Here is a 17,513-nt window from a genome sequence, read left to right as displayed (position 1 = left end):
GCGGGAGGCCTGTCTTGGCGTGTGTCTCCGTGCCCTTGGGACCTCTCCCTGTCTGTCTTCTCTAGAGCTCTGCTGCCTATCTGGGAGCCACCTCTCAGAGATCGTGTCAACTTGCCCCCAGTCCACGTTCCTCCCTCCCTCTTTCTCAACTTCTTCTCCACCCTTTCCCTTTCCTCTTCCTGTCTCCACTGCTCTGTGTCGGTAGCTGGCTACAGTGTCCAGCTGAACTTTCTTTTTACTATTGGTCGAATAAAATGTTATTTCTCTTGTTGCTAGTTTAAAAAAGTGGTTGGGTACCATTCATACCCTGGATTGTGGAATGTAAATCCAAGCCTCATATCTGAAGGGTGATCTGGCAACATGCCACAGTATCAAGCACCTTAGAATGTTCATACCCTCTGAGATCCCCTGCCGAGAACTTATCCTGGCGAATAACCATCAAGTATATAAAAGTTTATATACCATCAAGTATATAAAACTACAAAGTGGTTCATTATTAAAAATGAAAAGTGGTTGGAGGGGGGAAGCCTGGGTGACTCAGTAGATTAAGCATCCAACTCTTGATTTCCACTCAGGTCATGATCTCATAGTTCATGGGATTGAGACCTGCGTCAGACCATGCTGACAGCACAGAGTCTGCTTCAGGTTCTCTCTCTCTCTCTCTCTCTCTCTCTCCCCTCCCCCACTCGCATGTGCATGTGCTCTCTCTCTCTCTCTCTCAAAATAAATAAACTTAAAAAAAAGTGACTTCTGTAAAAAAAAATAATAATGAAAAATGGGGAATGACCTTAACATTCATCAACAGGAATCAGTAAATTATAATGCATTACTTTAGTACTATGCAGCCATTAAAGATGAACATGAAGGAAAAGAGAAAAAAAGGGAAAAGAGTATGAAGATTAGTATTTTGAGACATGGAAATATGGCCCCTTGCTATATGGCTAAGTGAAGAAGCAGTTGCCATATAAGCCTATGTTTATTCTTTTAAAGGTGTATTACTTCTTTCTAATCATATTCATTTCTCAGTGGTGTACCCATGAATATAGTCTGGAAGAATCTATCCCACAATGCTAAGAGTGATGATCTCATTGATAAATTATTGGTGATTTCACTTTTCTGTTTGTACATGTCTGTATTTTTTAATGCATTTGGTAACGTACATGTTTTAAGTGGTGTAACGAAAAAAGTCAGTATGTTTACTTTGGAAAAAAGTGGTTGGGTAACATTTCCTAATTCTTTATCCTCACCCCAACTCTCCCTTCCTAAACTACAAAGCCACTTCTTACTCATGTTCATTTGGGTTCGTGTAAGCCTCTGGTCCTTCCCTCATATGAGCACTAAAAGCCCATGACCTCTCTCCTGCAAACACATTCACTCAAGCTGGGAAACACCAAAAACCACCAAGTGGGCTTTGCTTCCCCAAATTCCTATCACCAAGAACTGTTTCCAAAAGATGCTAAACCTTTAGGTTCTGTGGTCAAATATGTCTGGGAAATGTCGGTAAAACTATCAGGCTTCTCTAAGGCAGGACTTGTCAGAGCCTTTCATAAATAGCTATGCACCGTGAATCCCTAAAGAGCAGGACAGGGCAAGCTGCACTTCCCAAACCACAAGTGCACAGGACCCTTGTCCATGGGCCCACTTGGGGGACCTGCCCCCCTTTCCTGCTGAGATTATGTGGCTTGGCCATGCTCACCACCCTTCTCTGAACTTGAAGGGCCCCTGCTGCCTGAACCCACCTGGGGCTCATGTCCCTGCCGCTGGGCTGTCAGCCCCTAAGAAGCAGGCATTGTGCTGCCTTCTTCCCTGTTCCCTGTCCTGCCCTTTCTTGGTCTATAGTGCCACAGGGATAATTGAGGTGGACGCAGAAATTAACCAAAGGGCAGTTCCCCCCCCCCCCCATCCATGCATAGCTCTCCTGCAGCGGCAGCGACAGCGACAGCGAGTGGTGTCCTCAGGCCACGCTGCCCAGCCCGGCACCCTGGAAGGAAGGAGGCTTTGATGGGGGGCAGGTTTGGGGAGGGCTGTCCCTGTTGGTGCTGGAGAGAGGGGACAGCAGGAGGACTGTGAATCAGATGGTGTGTCTTTGCTGTCCCCTCGTGGGGTGATGTTCAGGGAGCCGCGGAAACCCGCACCGGTGTGGGTGATCCTGTGTGTTGTGGGGAAGTTGGAGGCATGAGCCCCCAGGAGGAGACTCGTCCACATGGAGCAGGCCGAAGGGCGGGGGTAGAAGACGCAGCCCTCCCCGCCGTGCAGGGCCTGCACCCAGGGCGCGGGCGCAGCGTGCGCTTGGCAGCTGCGGACGCCCACCTGTGCCAGAGGTGGAGGCTGCAGTGGACAGGAGCGTGGGCGGGAGCTTCCCCGACGCCCCTGAGACGCCATCTGGAAGGGGGCAGGGCCAGTGGGGTGGGTCTGTGATCGGGACTCGAGAGGATGACTCCGCCCTCGAGAGAAGCAGCCAGCTCACTGGGAGTCAAGGTCTCCCGCTGTCCTGCGGGGGCCTCCAACCCTTTACACGCCGCACCCCCCTTGGCTCCGAAGGAGGCCGCACGCCCGTGTGCCCAGGCTCCGTCGAGGCTGACCTTGGCGTGGGCGGCGGTGACGAGGCTGGCCCACTTCTCCGGTGGCTTGGTCTTGTACAGCCTGGAGGGGACGCAGCTGGGCAGCAGCTCCTGGACGGCCTCGCTCCGCAGGGAGGCGCCGAGCCGCACGTAGCAGTGCCGGGCCAGCAGCTGCAGCAACTCTTCCTCCTGCACGGGCCGGGAGAAAACGTGGCTGCAAGTGGGGAGGCATGGCCTCCTGCAGGATGCCCCCGCCGTGCCCCAGCTCTCGCTGCAAACATCCGGGTGAGAACCAGGAATGTGAGCGCCCCATCCTGTTACCTGTGTTGGGCGGGACCTATCCCTTCCCCAACACACTGGAACCCCGGTGTGCCAACTGGGCCCCAGTAGGCCAGCTGTCCTGCTGGCAGCTGTAACTTCCCAGCAGCCTTGGCCTGAGCCCTGCAGGCCCTCTGCCTGAGAACAAAGGGTGACCCTCCCTCTCCCATGCCACTCTCCCAACCCTCAGGTAGACAGTGAGTGTGGGGGGAGGGAGCCCTGAGGCTTGGGGAGGGGGGACCCTAACATTGGGACCCTAACATGGGGAGCCCTAACATTGCTGTCTGAGTAGGGAAAATGTGGGCAAGGCCTCTACCCTGTCTTAGCCAGTGCTCACTTGTCACCAGTGGCTTCCCTGGGGTGTCTGCAAGGATTCATTTGGGCAGGATCCCGTATAAGGCACCAGCATGGCCCAGCACTGGGCAGGGTCCCCTGTCCCCAGGGCTCTACGGGAACCGGGCAGCCCTGTTCTCTCCGGGAGACCAAACCTTGCAGAGCCACCCAACTGCCAGGATCTCTGGGGCCTTTCTGTCCTGTCCCTGCCTCTTCTTGCCCACTGCTCCATTGCAGGCAGGCCTCCAGGGTTGCTGCAGGCCTCAGAGCAGGGTCCTCCTGACTCAGGCACAGGAAGGTCACATGACTCCCCTCCCTGGGTTCCTGCAACCATACAAAGAGCCCTCGCTCCTCTCTGCACTTTCCAGAGGGCCTGAGCCTCAGAGGTGACGTAATATTCCAAGGTCCCACTGTCAGGATGAGGCAGAGGTGGGCCTCGATCTTGAGCACTAGGGCAGTAAGGCCGCCTTCCTGCTGCCCCACAAATAGCCACCGTGGTGAAGCCAGGCGGGCCTGAGGCCAATGGGAGGCCTCCCCTGCCTGCTGCTGGGGCAAAGGAGCTCAGAGGCCTGAGCAAACCTGTGGTCCAAGGGAGGAGGAAATGGGGGCCGGGCTGGGAGGGGACAGCTGCACACCCCACAGAGGGGCCCGGGGACTTGCACTCCGAGAGCCTGTTCCTGGAGTCTGCCTTCTGCTTCTCCATATCCCCACATACTCTTCCACGGGGTCCTCCCTGCAGGCCACAGCCCAGGCCTGCCCTGGAATATGGTGCTTCTCTAGGCTGTCTGATGGTTCCGTCACGGGGCCCTGGTACCTATGGTGTCCCCTCACCTTCTCGAAGCTGTACTCTCCAGACCAAACCCCGTGCAGGATTTGGCGGTAAATGAGCTGGGTACTGATGGAGTCCTCCTGGGAGTTGTGCCAGGGGGTGAAGAACTCCTTCCGGAAGTAGATGCGCCAGGGTGACTGGCGCTCGTTCTCGCCCCTCTCCCGGGCCAGCTGCTCACACTGGGCCACCGCATCCATCACGTGGTCACGCCCGCTGCCCAGGGACCAGAACTGAGGCCAGAATTAGGGGTAGTGGGGGTTAGCAACTGCTGTGTGCCAGGCCTTGTGGGGACACCCTCAGGACACGTGGGTGGAAGGGTGTGCTCAGCTGGTCCTCTGAGAGCCTGAGGGGTTTTTCCACATGGGGGCATGGCCTGCCTGTCACTCTGAAACACGCCTCCCTACCGGCCCCCTCCCAAAGCAGGCAGGGATTGATGCCCAAGGCTGGCGTGCTAGGGCTGGTTGGTTGGATTGGTTGGTCGGCCTGAGTGTGTCTGAGTCAGAGGCTGTGGGCATGGGTGTGAGAGACTCTGGCCGGGAGATGATATGAGGTTCAGGTAGGACTGTGTTGGTGTGACCCTCCAATTCTTGGGCACAGGAGTCTGGCTCTCTGGTACAAGGGGGGCTGGAGTAGGATGTGTGAGTGCCTGGTCTATGTGTGGGCTGCTCAGGTGTGGCAGGGGACCTACAAAATGTGTGTGTGTGTGTGTGTGTGTGTGTGTTTGGCATCTGGTAGGGGCAGGAGTGGCCAGGGTGACATGGTGTGAGGGCTTGAGCTGGCCTGGGTGTATGAGGGAGGTGGGGGATGGTCGGGACAGCTGGCAGTACCTTGTTGTACACGGCAACCTGGAGAGAAAAGCCCACGTGGTCACTGAGGCCCTGCCTGTGGGCAATGTGCAGGCAGACTTCCCGAGACGTCGAGGCAGAGTCGACCATGACAATCAGGCTCTCCCCAGTCACCAAGATGACGTGGATTGGGATGTGCTTCTTGGACTTGACTGCCTGGGGACAGATGAAGACTCGGGTCCTCGGTCCTGGAGACCAACTCACCATCCCTCCTGTCCCCAAGCCCCTGTTGGCCCATCCCTGTGGGCTCCTGAGCACCAGGCCTGCTGCAGCCCCAGCCGGCTCGGCACAGAGTTAAAGTTCTGGCCAGCAGATGCTCGCTGCCGAACTGATAGACCTGGCCAGGGCAAGGGCAATGTTGTCCGGTGTGTCCACTAGTTTGTGTGCTTCTCCAAGTCTGCCTCAGTGGTCTATGGAGTGCAGCCTGCAGGCAGAAGATCCCATTTTAACATGAGAACCCTGAGCTTTGGTGAGGTTAAGTGGCTCAGAATCACAGAAGGTCAGAAAAGCTCTTGGAAATCTCAAAGTCCTGAACTCTGAGACATTTTGGGTCCGTGGAAGCCACTGTTCCTCTCTGTGCACAACAGGGTATGACCACATCCACACAGCTGCTCCAAGTTCATGTGCAACTCCAGGGCCCAGGCACCGAGCAGATAGATGAGGGAGAAGAGGCGGGCCCTGGACTTGTGTCGCAGGGTGGGGCAGGAGGTGACCCCTGGTATAGGGTACCACAGGGCCCAGGGAGTGAGTGCCTTCCAGGACCCATGGGCCCCCTGAACCCTGCCTGTGTCTCCATGACTCTTCCTGAGGACACTGCAAAAACTCACAGATGACACAAATAGCAATGCCACCAAGGATGCCCACCTTGGAATGATCACTGTCTTCTTAATAAAATGCAGATGCCCTTGGGAGGGGCAATATTTTGCCCAATTAGCAGTCATTCACACCATAAGGCTAAAAGTTACTTTTTCCTTGAGCTAGTAGGTCCCTAAAGATGTGGGGAGGGCACTTTTGAAGCCTGGGCCATGCCTGGGGAGGCCGAGCCCAGGTGTGATGCATAGGGACCACAGGCACAGAAGGTACCATGAGAGATGGAGAGGCCCAGAGGACACACTTCCTGCTGGCAGGTGCTGGAGGAACCACGGGGGCTGGCACCACCCCCACAGATGGTCTCCCGCCCCTGCTGCCCCCTACCTGTAGCTCCAGCCAGGCGGGGGGCTCTGTGCGCACCCCGTTGGCATAGGTGCGTCTCAGGCGCTCTGCACAGAAGGGCCCGTAGCCAGCCGGCCCTTTACCAATGAAGTTCAGCAGATACTGGTGGGCGAGGAAGGGAAGGAGAGGAAGACACTTAGGACAGAGGCCAGTTCCACCTCCTACCCACACAGGTTCCAAAAATCATAACCCCAATTGGAGCTAAGTGAGGTGACGAACGGGTTCACTGCCCTTATTGTGGTAATAATTTTGCAACATATTCCTACATAAAATCACTATATTGTATGCCTTAAATTTAAACAAGGTTATATGTCAATTATACCTCAATAAATCAGGAAAAAAATAAAATAATAATATTCAGTGTTGGCAAAGGTCTGTTTGGGTACTCTCACACACCATGAGAGGGAATGTAAACTGGTACATTTCTGAGGACCGGTTTGTCAATGTTTTAAATAGTGCATGGTATAAAAATGCACATCCTTTTTGACCCAGTAATTCAAACCGATCTTTATATCTGTGTTTTAACTGGTGCGTATGGTGATGAGAAATTGGAAGATGGGCCCTAAATGTCCATCAGCATGTTAAATACTCTCTGGGATGACTCTAGATACATGGCATTAAAGTTGGCATCTGGGAAAAGTTCACACCCTGAGAAGACTCTTACGGAGATAAGCGAAAAATGCAGGAGGGTCGTTACTTAAAACACGTTTGATAAAACGTGTTGGAAATCGTTTTGTCTCACAAAAAGACTGGAGGAGTCTGCTGGTGTCAGGAGCGGCCCAGTGCACACGCCTCCTGCTGTCCCCAACGGGATGCCTGTGTGATACTGTGTGATCACAAGTACGACGTTGTATGTTACAGTGGCCAGAATCGACGGAAGTTACCTCTGGATGCGGAGAGGACTTTTCTTTTTAGACTTTCTGCATTTCCTGCATATTACTTTTATAATCAGAACCAAAAAGGATATTAAATAGCGAGGTCTGGGGCTTCTGACACCTGGGAGCACCTGTCAACCCCCAGCTCCACGTTTAGTTCTAAGGACTAGAGGGAGAACGCTGCAGCCAGTCCCCAGCTGGCGCCCACTCCCGGAACATCTTCGTCTTTTCAATGCACGTTTCTTCTACCACCTCACTGTCTCCTCAGAAGAGCCGTCCCGGTTCCTGAGCCCAGTGGAGTGGCCTGTAGACCCTGAAGGAGGGCTGGAAGGAACCAGGTCGAGGGTCCTCCTTTACAGATGGGGAAACTGAGGCCTAGAAGGCACTGCTGCCCATGCTGGCCTGCAGGAGCAAGAGAATCGGCCAGGGGCTGGGATTTCTGGATGTGCTTCAGAGCCCAGAGCCAACCTATGCTCCTGCTACAACCTGCCCCCCTCCAGCCCCTGCCCTGCATCCTCCCCACCTTCATGAACCTCTCGGAGGGTGGGAAGCAGCCGAGGCAAAGGCTGAGCAGGATCCAGCCCCGGGCCAGGCTGCTCATTTTGAAGTTCTCCGACAGCTGCTTGCAGATCTGGCAGTAAATCTCATCCCTGAAAGACACACACCACTGGCTCTGGGTGGGGAGAGGAGACACAGCTGCCCGGGCACAAGTCCTTCTGTGCCCCCAGGTGGGGTCTTGTCCCCACAGTGACCTGCAGTCCCCTCACCTCCAACTGTATTTGCTGGGCTCCCCTGCCACACCCCTGGCCCACCCTGGGCCCTGCCATCTCCTGGGACTGTGCTACCTCCAATGTCTTTCCAAGACTCCAGGCACTCCCACTGGCCCACTCCCATTGGACCTCACCTCCTACCTCATACTTCGGGCCTTTGCCCCCTCCCTCACCCAGTCTTGCTCAGAAGACCGTGGTCCTCCACCTGGGGGTGGGGTGCAGGTGCAGGGAGTGCCCAGGGCTCTCTGGTCACAGCCCTGCCCTCAGGGGCCCAGCCTAACCAGATCTGTTCTTTCCTCAACCTCAAAGTCATCTCCAACCTTCTCCCTCACCTTGAGGCCCCCTCCTCCCCCACTCCCAATGCAGCCAACCTCCCACTACAGAGAGGAGCGGGACTTCTAGGGAGAATCCCTCAATTCCTCCCCTGCTGACCAGTTCTCATTACTACAAGCTCATGAGCCTCTCCTCTCTGCCTTCTCTGGGGAAGGGGTGCTCTTGGGTCCTTCCTGCTGACTCAAGCCTCTATCATCTTTTTTAAAAAAAATGTTTATTTATTTTTGAGAGAGAGAGAGAGAGAGAGAGAGAGAGAGAGAGAAAGCTCACAGGTGTGCATGCAGGGGAGGGGCAGAGAGAGAGGGAGACAGAGGATCTGAAGCAGGCTCCACACTGTCAGAGCAGAGCCCCATGCGGGGCTTGAACTCACAAACCACGAGCTCAGGACCTGAGATGAAGTCTGATGTTTAACAGACAAGTCACCCAGGCGCCCAGTTCTTCTCTTTCTTAAAACTTTTCCCTACTTCTCTTAGAACTGAATTCAAACTCCATGCTTCAGCTGTTACAAACCGCTTGGAGTTCCAGCCCCTCAGGCTGTTTCAGGACTCTGTAATCCTGGCCACCATCTCCCTGGCCACTGCCTCCTTGTCTCTCCCCACCCCGCCCCCCCCATCTCCGCCTCCTCCTTTCCACTCCACCTGGCCCTGGAGGGCATTATGACCAGTCACTGGACCCCTATCTTAGCACAAGCAGTTATTGTGGGTCTCTGGCTTCTCCCACGCTCCCCAACCAAAGGGTAAGCTCCCAAAGGACAGTGACATATTGCCCTCACCTCTGCATTCCCAGCCCCCATGCCAAGGCTTGGCCCTGAGCAGGTACTTAATAAACATTTATTGCCATTTGCCACAATGTGGATGGAGCTAGAGAGTATTATGCTAAGTGAAATAAGTCAGTCAAAGACAAATACCATATGACTTCCTTCATATGCGGAATTTAAAAAATAAACCAAGTGTACCTGGAGGGGGTAAAAAAAAAAAAAAAAAGAGAGAGAGAGAGAGGCAAACCAGAAAACAGACTCTTAACTACAGAGCACAACCTGAGGGTTGCTGGAGGGGAGGTGGGGGTAGGGGATGGGTAACTAGCATGGGGACTAAGGAGGGCACTTGTGATGACCACTGGGTGTTGTATGTAAGTGATGAATTACTGAACTCTACACCTGAAATTAATATTACACTGTAACTTCAGTTAACTAACTGGAATTTAAATAAAAACGTAAAAAACAAACATTTATTGAATGCATGGCTGGATGTGGAGTGGGCATTTGCTTTGTCTTGGAATCTGACTAAGACCCCAGAGCCAAGGACAAATGATAATACTCAACATGCTAGAGAGATATATTTTTGTAGAATTTATCAAAGATGGCAGAACTGTCCAGTTACCATTCCATCTGCTGCATAAAAGAAAAATTTGACAGGTGATTCCTGGAAGGCACTTCCTAGGAGTTGAGACATCTCTGGCCCATCTCCACTCCCTCCAAGTGACAGGGAGCTGGGGGGACCCTAGGAGAACTATTAATAGGATTGGGGCTCTCCACCAGGGATGAGATCCTTCTCACTCTCTGAGGTAGGCTGAACCCCAGAAGCCCATTGGCCTACCCCAGCATACTGGAATGGGCCCAATGACAGAGTTCTTGAGAGTGCTTGACTTGTATGCCTCAGAGACAAGTTAGGGACCTCCATGAATGAGAGACTAGGATCTGCTTCCTCCTAGAGAATTCTAAGCCACCTATGATGGAGAGAGAACAGTTAGGAGCTAAGAGCTGCGCTTGGTGGTTAGAGCATGGATGGCCTTCCTGTTGACTAAGAGGATGCCGTGGAAGAAGTTGGGAATCAAGCATCTTGATGTGATCCCACACAAGCAGGCAGCCCATCATTTCAGAAGATCCCAGGGCTAATAGGCTGTGGTATGTTCAATTAGGGGCTAGATTTGAGAAGGAGTCTCAATGGATCACAGAGAGCATCAGCCCCAGCTGGAGAACAGCACTGTGTGCAAGTGCTAATAGGGGTATCTGAAGAACCCACAATGCATCTCATTTGGACACAGCTTATACATGTCTACTATCTTGGAAGGTGTGGTGGCCAGTGAGGATTAACCGTGGGAGTACTACCAATGGAACTAAGTTAGAAGAGTTGCCAGGTTGGTGTCACGAAGGCAGCTCAAACTTGGGTAGAAACCGTGCAGCTTTACTGGCTTAAACAACCAGAGGATAGAGTCTGGGGTGTCCACAGTAGTTGAAAGTGAGAAGGGAAATCCCAGAATGAAGAGAACCAGAGGAGTTCTCAATTTTGCATATAAAATCTTCCCAAATTTCAGCTTGGCTCCTGACCCACACATGTGTGGGGCAGACTCCAGGAATCCCAGCAAAGACTAAAATAACTGAACACGGATTCCATCTGCCACTCACCACAGGGAGACAGAATTCAAATATGGCCAAGTTAATTGCCTGTCAGAACAAAAGCCAACGCTCTTTGAAAGAATGTAACAGGTTCCAGAGTCTCTAAACATATCCTCAGTGTCCAGGATACAACCCAAAAGTAATAGAATTATGCGGAAATAACAGTCCAATACTAGATGTGTGAGGAAACAGAAAAACATGACCATTCTTAAGAGGAAAGGCAGTCGGAGCACCTGGGCGGCTCAATTGGTGGAGCATCTGACTTCAGCTCAGGTCATGATCTCGCAGTTCGTGAGTTCGAGCCCTGCATCAGGCTCTGTGCTGACAGCTCGGAGCCTGGAGCCTTCCTCAGATTCTGTGTCTCCCTCTCTCTCTGCCCCCTCTCCCACTCGTACTCTGTCTCTGTCTCACTCAAAAATAAAATAAAAACATTAAAAAAAATTTTTTAAGTTTAAAAAAAAAAAGAGGAAAGGCAGTCAACAGGAACTGACCCCAAGATGACCTAGATAATGGATTCAGCAGAAAAGGTTTTAAAACTCCTATCACTGTTTAAGCACATAAAAGATACCATGCTCATAGTGAATGAATGAATAGGAAATCTTGGCAGAGGAACAGAAACCATTAAAAGAACCAAGTGCAAACTCTAGGACTAAAAAATATAACATCTGAAATTAAAAAATTGTTACGTGGGTATAACAGCAGAATTGTGGTAGACAAGAGAAAGATCAGTAAATCTAAAGATAGATCAATAGAAATTATCCAGTCTAAAGAACAGAGAAGGAAAAAAAAAAAAAAAAAGAAAGATGAACCGATCCTCAGGGACCTGAGGGACAATATCAAGGAGTCGTACGTATGTTTAATTACAATTCAAAGGAAAAGAAAGAGAGAGAATGAAATAGAAAAAAGTATTTGAAAAACAAATGGCAAGAAATTCCCAAATTTGGTAAAAAATAATAACCTAAAATATATGAACCCCTAAAATATAGTAGTCTGTCTCTGAGAGAGCAGTATACATATTTCTTAAAATTTATATGAAAAGACAATTCCTGTAAAGCAATATATATATATTATAAATGAGGAATTTGCTCATTGACAGGGCTCTGCATTAAAGCCTGTTATAAAATGAATCATGACCCCATGATACATCTATTCTCCTAAAAGTGGCTTTTACCCATGGGTCTGGACACAGAAGAAGTCGAGGACCCTTTAAAGGTTCTAATATCTACTATACTCAGACCCAGGCTGCAGGCTCCAGGACGGGGAGCAGGGACAGGACAGGGTGTGTTAGGAGGCAGGGAAAGGAGGAGGCTGTGGCCATGGGCTGAGAGCCAGTGAGGGGGCCTGACGTTCTAGATGGGGGTGTTGTTTGCACGGGGACTGACCTGAGGTTAGGCCGCAGGATGGCGTAACCCACAATGAAGTGCACCTTCTCCAGGTTGGACATTGGTCGGTCTGAGATGGGGCCATCAGGATCAAATGCCTCCTCTCCAATATTCAGCTGGCTGGTCACCTTGAAACCCAAAGGCAGCAGTCAGTGACTCTGCCTTATTTGCAGACCGTTGTGACTCTCCTTATTTGCAAAGGAGGAAACCAGGCACAGGGAAAAAAGCCAAAGCTTGGGATCCTATGGCTGGCCAGCAGTCGGGTCCAGCTTCTGTGGGGCCTCTGGCCTGGGGGACACCTCGGGTCTGCCCCGCCCTGCCCCCCTCACACCAGGCACCTGTGTGGATCCATGCTGCTGTGGAGACCGGGTGCTGTTCTCTCCGCCCAGGGTGTCGTGGAGGTGCTGCATCATGGAGCTGCCACGCAGGCCATTCCTGGCCAAAAGCACTGGCTCGGGCAGGTCACCCATGAACCTCAGGATGATGCTCCACACAGCCAGGGCGGCCTGGGGAAAACAAGACAGAGCTCTCCACGAGAACGCAGCTCACAGTCCTGGGCCCACGATGACCCCTCCCCTTCCTCATTCCCTCTCAGCCAGGGGGAGGCCTGAGCCACTAGAAACCAGGGAACCACTGTGTACCGAGCAGTCGGCATCATCCTCGTGGTAGAGCAGTGGGTATCGGAGGGGCCGCCGGATGTGCGTGTGGCTGGCCGATTTCTGGAAGTAGGTGGCAGCGAACTTGGGGAAGGTGTACTCGGCCAGGCCGTCCACATCCTCCTCGTACTCCTCCACCATGGGGACCGTGTCCAGGTCAACCTCAGGCAGCTTCTGGGTCCTTGCTTCCAGATCCTGGGTGCCGGTGAGAGGGAGGGTCAAGGGTCAGCCATCCTCTCAGATGCTAGCTGGCAGGGCACGCGTCTCTAGGGGCCAGGGAGCCCCAAAACAGGTGTGTCTGGCTATCTGCAGCATGATCCACTCCCCCTCATGTCCGAGACCTCTCCCACCGCCTCACTGCCTCACTGGGCCCCTGGCGGGCTATTCCTCCTGCAGAAGTGGTCTCAGCTGCCCCTACTGCACAGCCTGGTGTGTACTATGTGTGCATGCGTGTGTGCATGCGTGTGTGTACGTGCTCAGGGGAAAGGCATGAGCACCTGGGGGCAGGGTCAGGGGGGCACCCGGGTCACTGGGTCTCAGGGCCCAAAGCAGTGCAGTGAGAGCCTGGGGGATCTGTTCTACTCCAGCCCTCTCCTCCCACCCTGCTTCCTCCTCCCTCAGACACTGCTGCCAATGTTCATTAGTTCTCAGTGTTCCTCAGTCCCCAGGTCACAATCTGCAGAGCGGCAGCTGCAGGGTGCTCTGGGAAAGGGGTCACATACGAGTGGGAAATCCGCCCCCCCCACCCCCCTCACCCCCGGCTTCTCAGTGAGCCTAGAGGCTGGCTGAGGTCAGGGACTAAGCGGGGCCCTCCTATCCCCTGCCAGGCCAGACCCCTGAATGACAGCACCCATCTTACCTCGAAGTCCCTCGGGGACTGGCCCTCCTGCCCACCGATCACAGAGGGGAGGAAACCGAACACTCGCTCTACCATCTCGGTGTCGGTGACACTGTCGTAGATGGACTTGCGCTTCCTGGTGGGGACGGCATCTTGACTCTTCTGCTTCCTAGCCGGGAGGACCAGGAGTCCCTGCACAGATGCCCCACAGGGCAAAGGTTACCACAGGCCCAGTGAAGGCAAGCACCTTCCAGAACTCAACCAAACCTCCTCCTAACATTGTTCGTTCAGATCAATAAGTTTTCCTCTAAGATCCTAGAATTCAGGGACGCCTGGGGGGCTCAATCCATTAACTCAGGTTCGTGAGTTTAAGCCCTGCATCAGTCTCTGTGCTGACAGCCTGGAACCTGGAGCCCGCTTTGGATTCTGTGTCTCCCACTCTCTCTGCCCCTCCCCTGCTCACACTCTCTCTCTCCCTCTCAAAAATAAATAAACATTAAATAATAAAACATAAAAAATAAATAAAATCCTAGAATTTAATAGCTAGTGTGACTAGAGATCAACCACCCTGAGCTTTTCATTTCCCATGGAGAATGGGAGGTCCAGAGAACGGGGGCTGCCTGCCTGTCCCTACCCTGACATGGTCCCCGAGCAACCGCCTCAAACCCCGGGGCCCCCAGAACCTAACTATCTACCAGGTCCCTTCACTAAAAGAGCACCAAGGCTCCACTAGGGCAGGTCCCTGGGCCCATCCTCACTAGCGCACAGATGAAGCTGATTTGTGGCCCGTCTGGGGCCACACGGGAGCAGAAGCCTGCTGCTCATACGTCTGAGGCTCTGTTCTCTTATTTGTCCCGGCCACTGTACTAGTAATGCACTCAGCAGACCTAATTTTCATCTAGAGAGCAGGTGTGGACTTCATCCTAGCCCTTTGCCTTATCACAGTTCCGAGGAAAGAGGTTAAGTCTCAGATGCCGGCTGGAGGAGAGGGGGTCACGAGGGAGAGATTTCAAAATGCAGGGATGAGCAACTTGCACGGCTCCCCTGCTCCCTGTCCTCCAGCCTCTCCTGCCCAGACACTCAAATTCCTCTTGGAATTTCTCTGTCCCCTGTCATGCCACAGCCCAGTCACTAGGGGCTTTCGACCTCGTCCATGGAGCTGTGGTCTCCAATGGCTCATTTGGCCCTGGTTTCCTACGTCATCCAGGGATGGCCCAGTCCTGCTGAGAAACCATCCCCAGGGCTAAAGGGAGAGGATCAAGAAGCTCAATTTCCAGGTTCCAGGCATAAGACTATCCTGTTGACACGATGCCTCTCCCATGCCACCCACTGTGTGTTCCTGGGGGGACCTAGGTGTCCCACATGCTGCAGTAATAACTTTGGACGTGGAGGGGATAGGAGTGCCTGGTGAAAGCTCATGTTGCCGCTCACCCCTCCTGACTGCCCTCCCTGCCGTGGGTCCCACGCATCCCCCACCGGCCCAAGAGGACAGCGGCCACCTACATTGGCTTTCTGCTGCCGGAAGTTCCGCCGGGCGGCCATGCCCCTGGCATGTGCCTGGATGACCACCACCGCCCTTTTCTTGGCTTGGACTTGCTGGCGCACGAGGTAGCCCCTGCAGAGCGCCTGTAGCTGGACTGTCCTCTGCCGCATCATCTGGTACTGCTTGGCCAGTAGGAGGCCCCGGGCAATGGCCTGCAGGCGCTCAAAACCCAGGAGGATCTGCGGAAGCAAGAGGGATGTACATCCAAAGTGAGGCCTGGCCCAGCAGGGCAGAGTGCAGAGAACGCCTCCCCAAAGGGACACAGAGAAAGAGAGGCAAGTCATATGCCCCAGAAAACCTCGCAAATTACCTTTACAGTTCTCTGCTTTTGGGCAAAGGACTAGCGCTAAAATTTTACACACCTATGAGTAGAAGTGTGTTAAATAAGTGATTACTTGCAAAGCACTTAGAACAGTCCTTGCCACGTAAATACATGCTAAATAAGCATTTGTGGAACGGCGTGAGCAGTATAGTGCTCTCCTGGTGGCCAGGGGTAGAGCACTGGTTTGGATGTCATGTGGGTGATGGGGTCCCAGAGGCCTTGCTCATCACACCTAAAGCCAGGTCAGCCAAATTGTCAAGAGCTAGCGCCCCCAGGTGGACGCCGATGGCTGGCATCACCAAGCCAATCTCTGGGATCTTTAACATAAAGACGAAATAAATTGGCGAATACCCATTTCTATGCTGCAAACATGCTCTGGTGATGGCAGTCCCTGAGTCCCTGGGCGAGTCTTGTTGGCTTCTCAGAGACCAACGCAGTGAGTGCCAGGTGTGTGGGGTCACGCTTTGTCTTACACGCTTGGATGTCACGCAGACCGGCACCCAAACCCCAGCTCTACTGCTTACTCACTGTGCTCCTGGGAAAATTACTTAACTTCTCTATGCCTCAGTTTCTTGACATATGGGGTGGATTTAATAACAAATCCAATGATGCAGGCAGAGCAATGGCTCTAAGTAGACTTTCCATCTATGTCAGCTGCCATTATGTCCTGTGAGCACAGAACCCAGGCAGGCCCGGGGTCAAATTTCAAAATGCTGGGATGTGCATCTTGGTGTCACTTCCCTGCTCCCTGCCTTTCAGCCTCTTCTGCCCAGACACCCAAAGCCTCCTTTTGGAATTTCTCTGCCCCCAAAGCATCATTCCACAGCCCAGTAATCAGGGGCCTTTGCTCTCCTCCACAGAACTGTAGCCTCTCACGGCCCATCCGGTCCTGGTTTCCTGAGCCTGGTTTGCTGATGTGACCACTGTGTGTCTCAACCATAGTCATGTCCCAGGACAAAGGCAAGTGGTCAAGTGAGGCCCAGTAGGGCATGGTTATGGTTGCTCTAGCTCATTTCTTGAACAGACACTTATTAGCAGTGCCTGTGGTTATGAAAAACATCTGAAGGCCTTGAAACAGAGAATAATCCATCCACTTATTTGTTGCCTGTAAATTGAGAAAAGACGATCATATGATTTCAGAGCAGGCCACCTTGTTCTAGCTCGGGAGATGCTCCAAACTCTGCAAAAGAACACTGTGCAGCCCATAAACCTGAAAGCCTGTGACCTGAATGATGCTAAACAGACACTGTGTGGGGTGCTGAGAGCTGGTCATTTGAGGTCTGTTGTAACACGTTAGTGATCTGATCCCTCCTGCCTGAGCTCTCACCTTCACAAGAATGAACTTTCAGCTGGAGCAGCCTCCCAAGTGAATTCTCTCACCTGCTTGAAGTTCCGCCTGTTGTAGTAGCCTCTCCACCCGGCCTGGAGGGTCACAGCTGCCTCCCTCTGCTTCAGGAACTCCTTCCTAGAAGGGCGAATGCAAGTCCAAATGTATGTAACAACTTCACACATTTCACACCCTTTGGGGGGAAAATGATTTGAAGGGAAGAGGGATAATGAAAGGTTGGGGAGAATGAATGTAAATATTACTTCTTTTTCAGAAGCCTTTATAAGCCAAAGACACACGTGTTAGGAACTGAGATCTGCCAACGATGCGACTTTGTGAATTAGGACAGTGCAGTTTTTAGAACAATCAGGACATTTTCCCTCACTCTTTGTATTAGGGATAAAACTCATTTCCAACTTAAAAAATTTTTTTTAATGGTTATTTTATTTTTGAGAGAGAGACAGAGCACAAGCAGGGGAGGGGCAGAGAGAGAGGGAAACACAGAATCCGAAGCAGGCTCTAGCCTCCAAGCTGTCAGCACAGAGCCCAACGCAGGGCTCGAACCCATGAACTGTGAGATCGTGACCTGAGCCAGAGTCAGACGCTTAACCGACTGAGCCATCCAGGCGTCCTGTCTCATTTTTTATTCCTTGTCAGACTCTTCCTGTTCCTCTGGCCAGTAGCCCAGGTGTCTGCCAGGAACCAGGTCAGAAATCCCAGGACTGGGACTCCTTCCTGGAGGCAAGTCAAAGCAGGAGGGCAGCCCCCTAGGCCCTGGTAGCCTGGCAGCTCCATCGAACTGCTCTCTGATGCAGGGAGGAAAGTGGGCTGAACAATGGGAGGGTAACCTGAAATTTGGCCTCTGGGGAGGCAAGCTTGGTGCATATAGATGTATCTTTTATCTCACACTTATCTGAGTTTCCTTTTCACTTCTATTAGTTTTTCAGGATATTTTCTTAGGTTTAAGACAGTAG

The 17,513-nt window shown here is 52.6% G+C and overlaps 1 protein-coding gene across 1 annotated transcript in view; it reads right to left on the bottom strand.

Annotated features, from left to right (window-relative positions):
- MYO7B (myosin VIIB) overlaps positions 1–17,513 on the bottom strand; it is a 71,867-nt gene that overhangs the window by 11,201 nt on the left and 43,153 nt on the right. Inside the window, exons 19-29 of the mRNA XM_047084912.1 lie at positions 16,593–16,677; positions 14,851–15,069; positions 13,369–13,539; positions 12,495–12,704; positions 12,192–12,359; positions 11,854–11,981; positions 7,497–7,623; positions 6,081–6,200; positions 4,869–5,042; positions 4,044–4,271; positions 2,583–2,750 (exon numbers count right to left, since the gene is read on the bottom strand). Of these exons, the coding sequence (XP_046940868.1) occupies positions 2,583–2,750; positions 4,044–4,271; positions 4,869–5,042; positions 6,081–6,200; positions 7,497–7,623; positions 11,854–11,981; positions 12,192–12,359; positions 12,495–12,704; positions 13,369–13,539; positions 14,851–15,069; positions 16,593–16,677 (1,798 nt within the window). The remainder of the gene's footprint in view (positions 1–2,582; positions 2,751–4,043; positions 4,272–4,868; positions 5,043–6,080; positions 6,201–7,496; positions 7,624–11,853; positions 11,982–12,191; positions 12,360–12,494; positions 12,705–13,368; positions 13,540–14,850; positions 15,070–16,592; positions 16,678–17,513) is intronic.

Source organism: Lynx rufus, unplaced genomic scaffold (assembly GCF_022079265.1).
Source record: "Lynx rufus isolate CCGP_SWC_20201006 ecotype Redwood Valley unplaced genomic scaffold, mLynRuf1.p SCAF_2, whole genome shotgun sequence".
Classification (NCBI taxonomy): Eukaryota; Metazoa; Chordata; class Mammalia; order Carnivora; family Felidae; genus Lynx; species Lynx rufus.
This window is presented reverse-complemented; position numbering and strand designations above follow the sequence as displayed.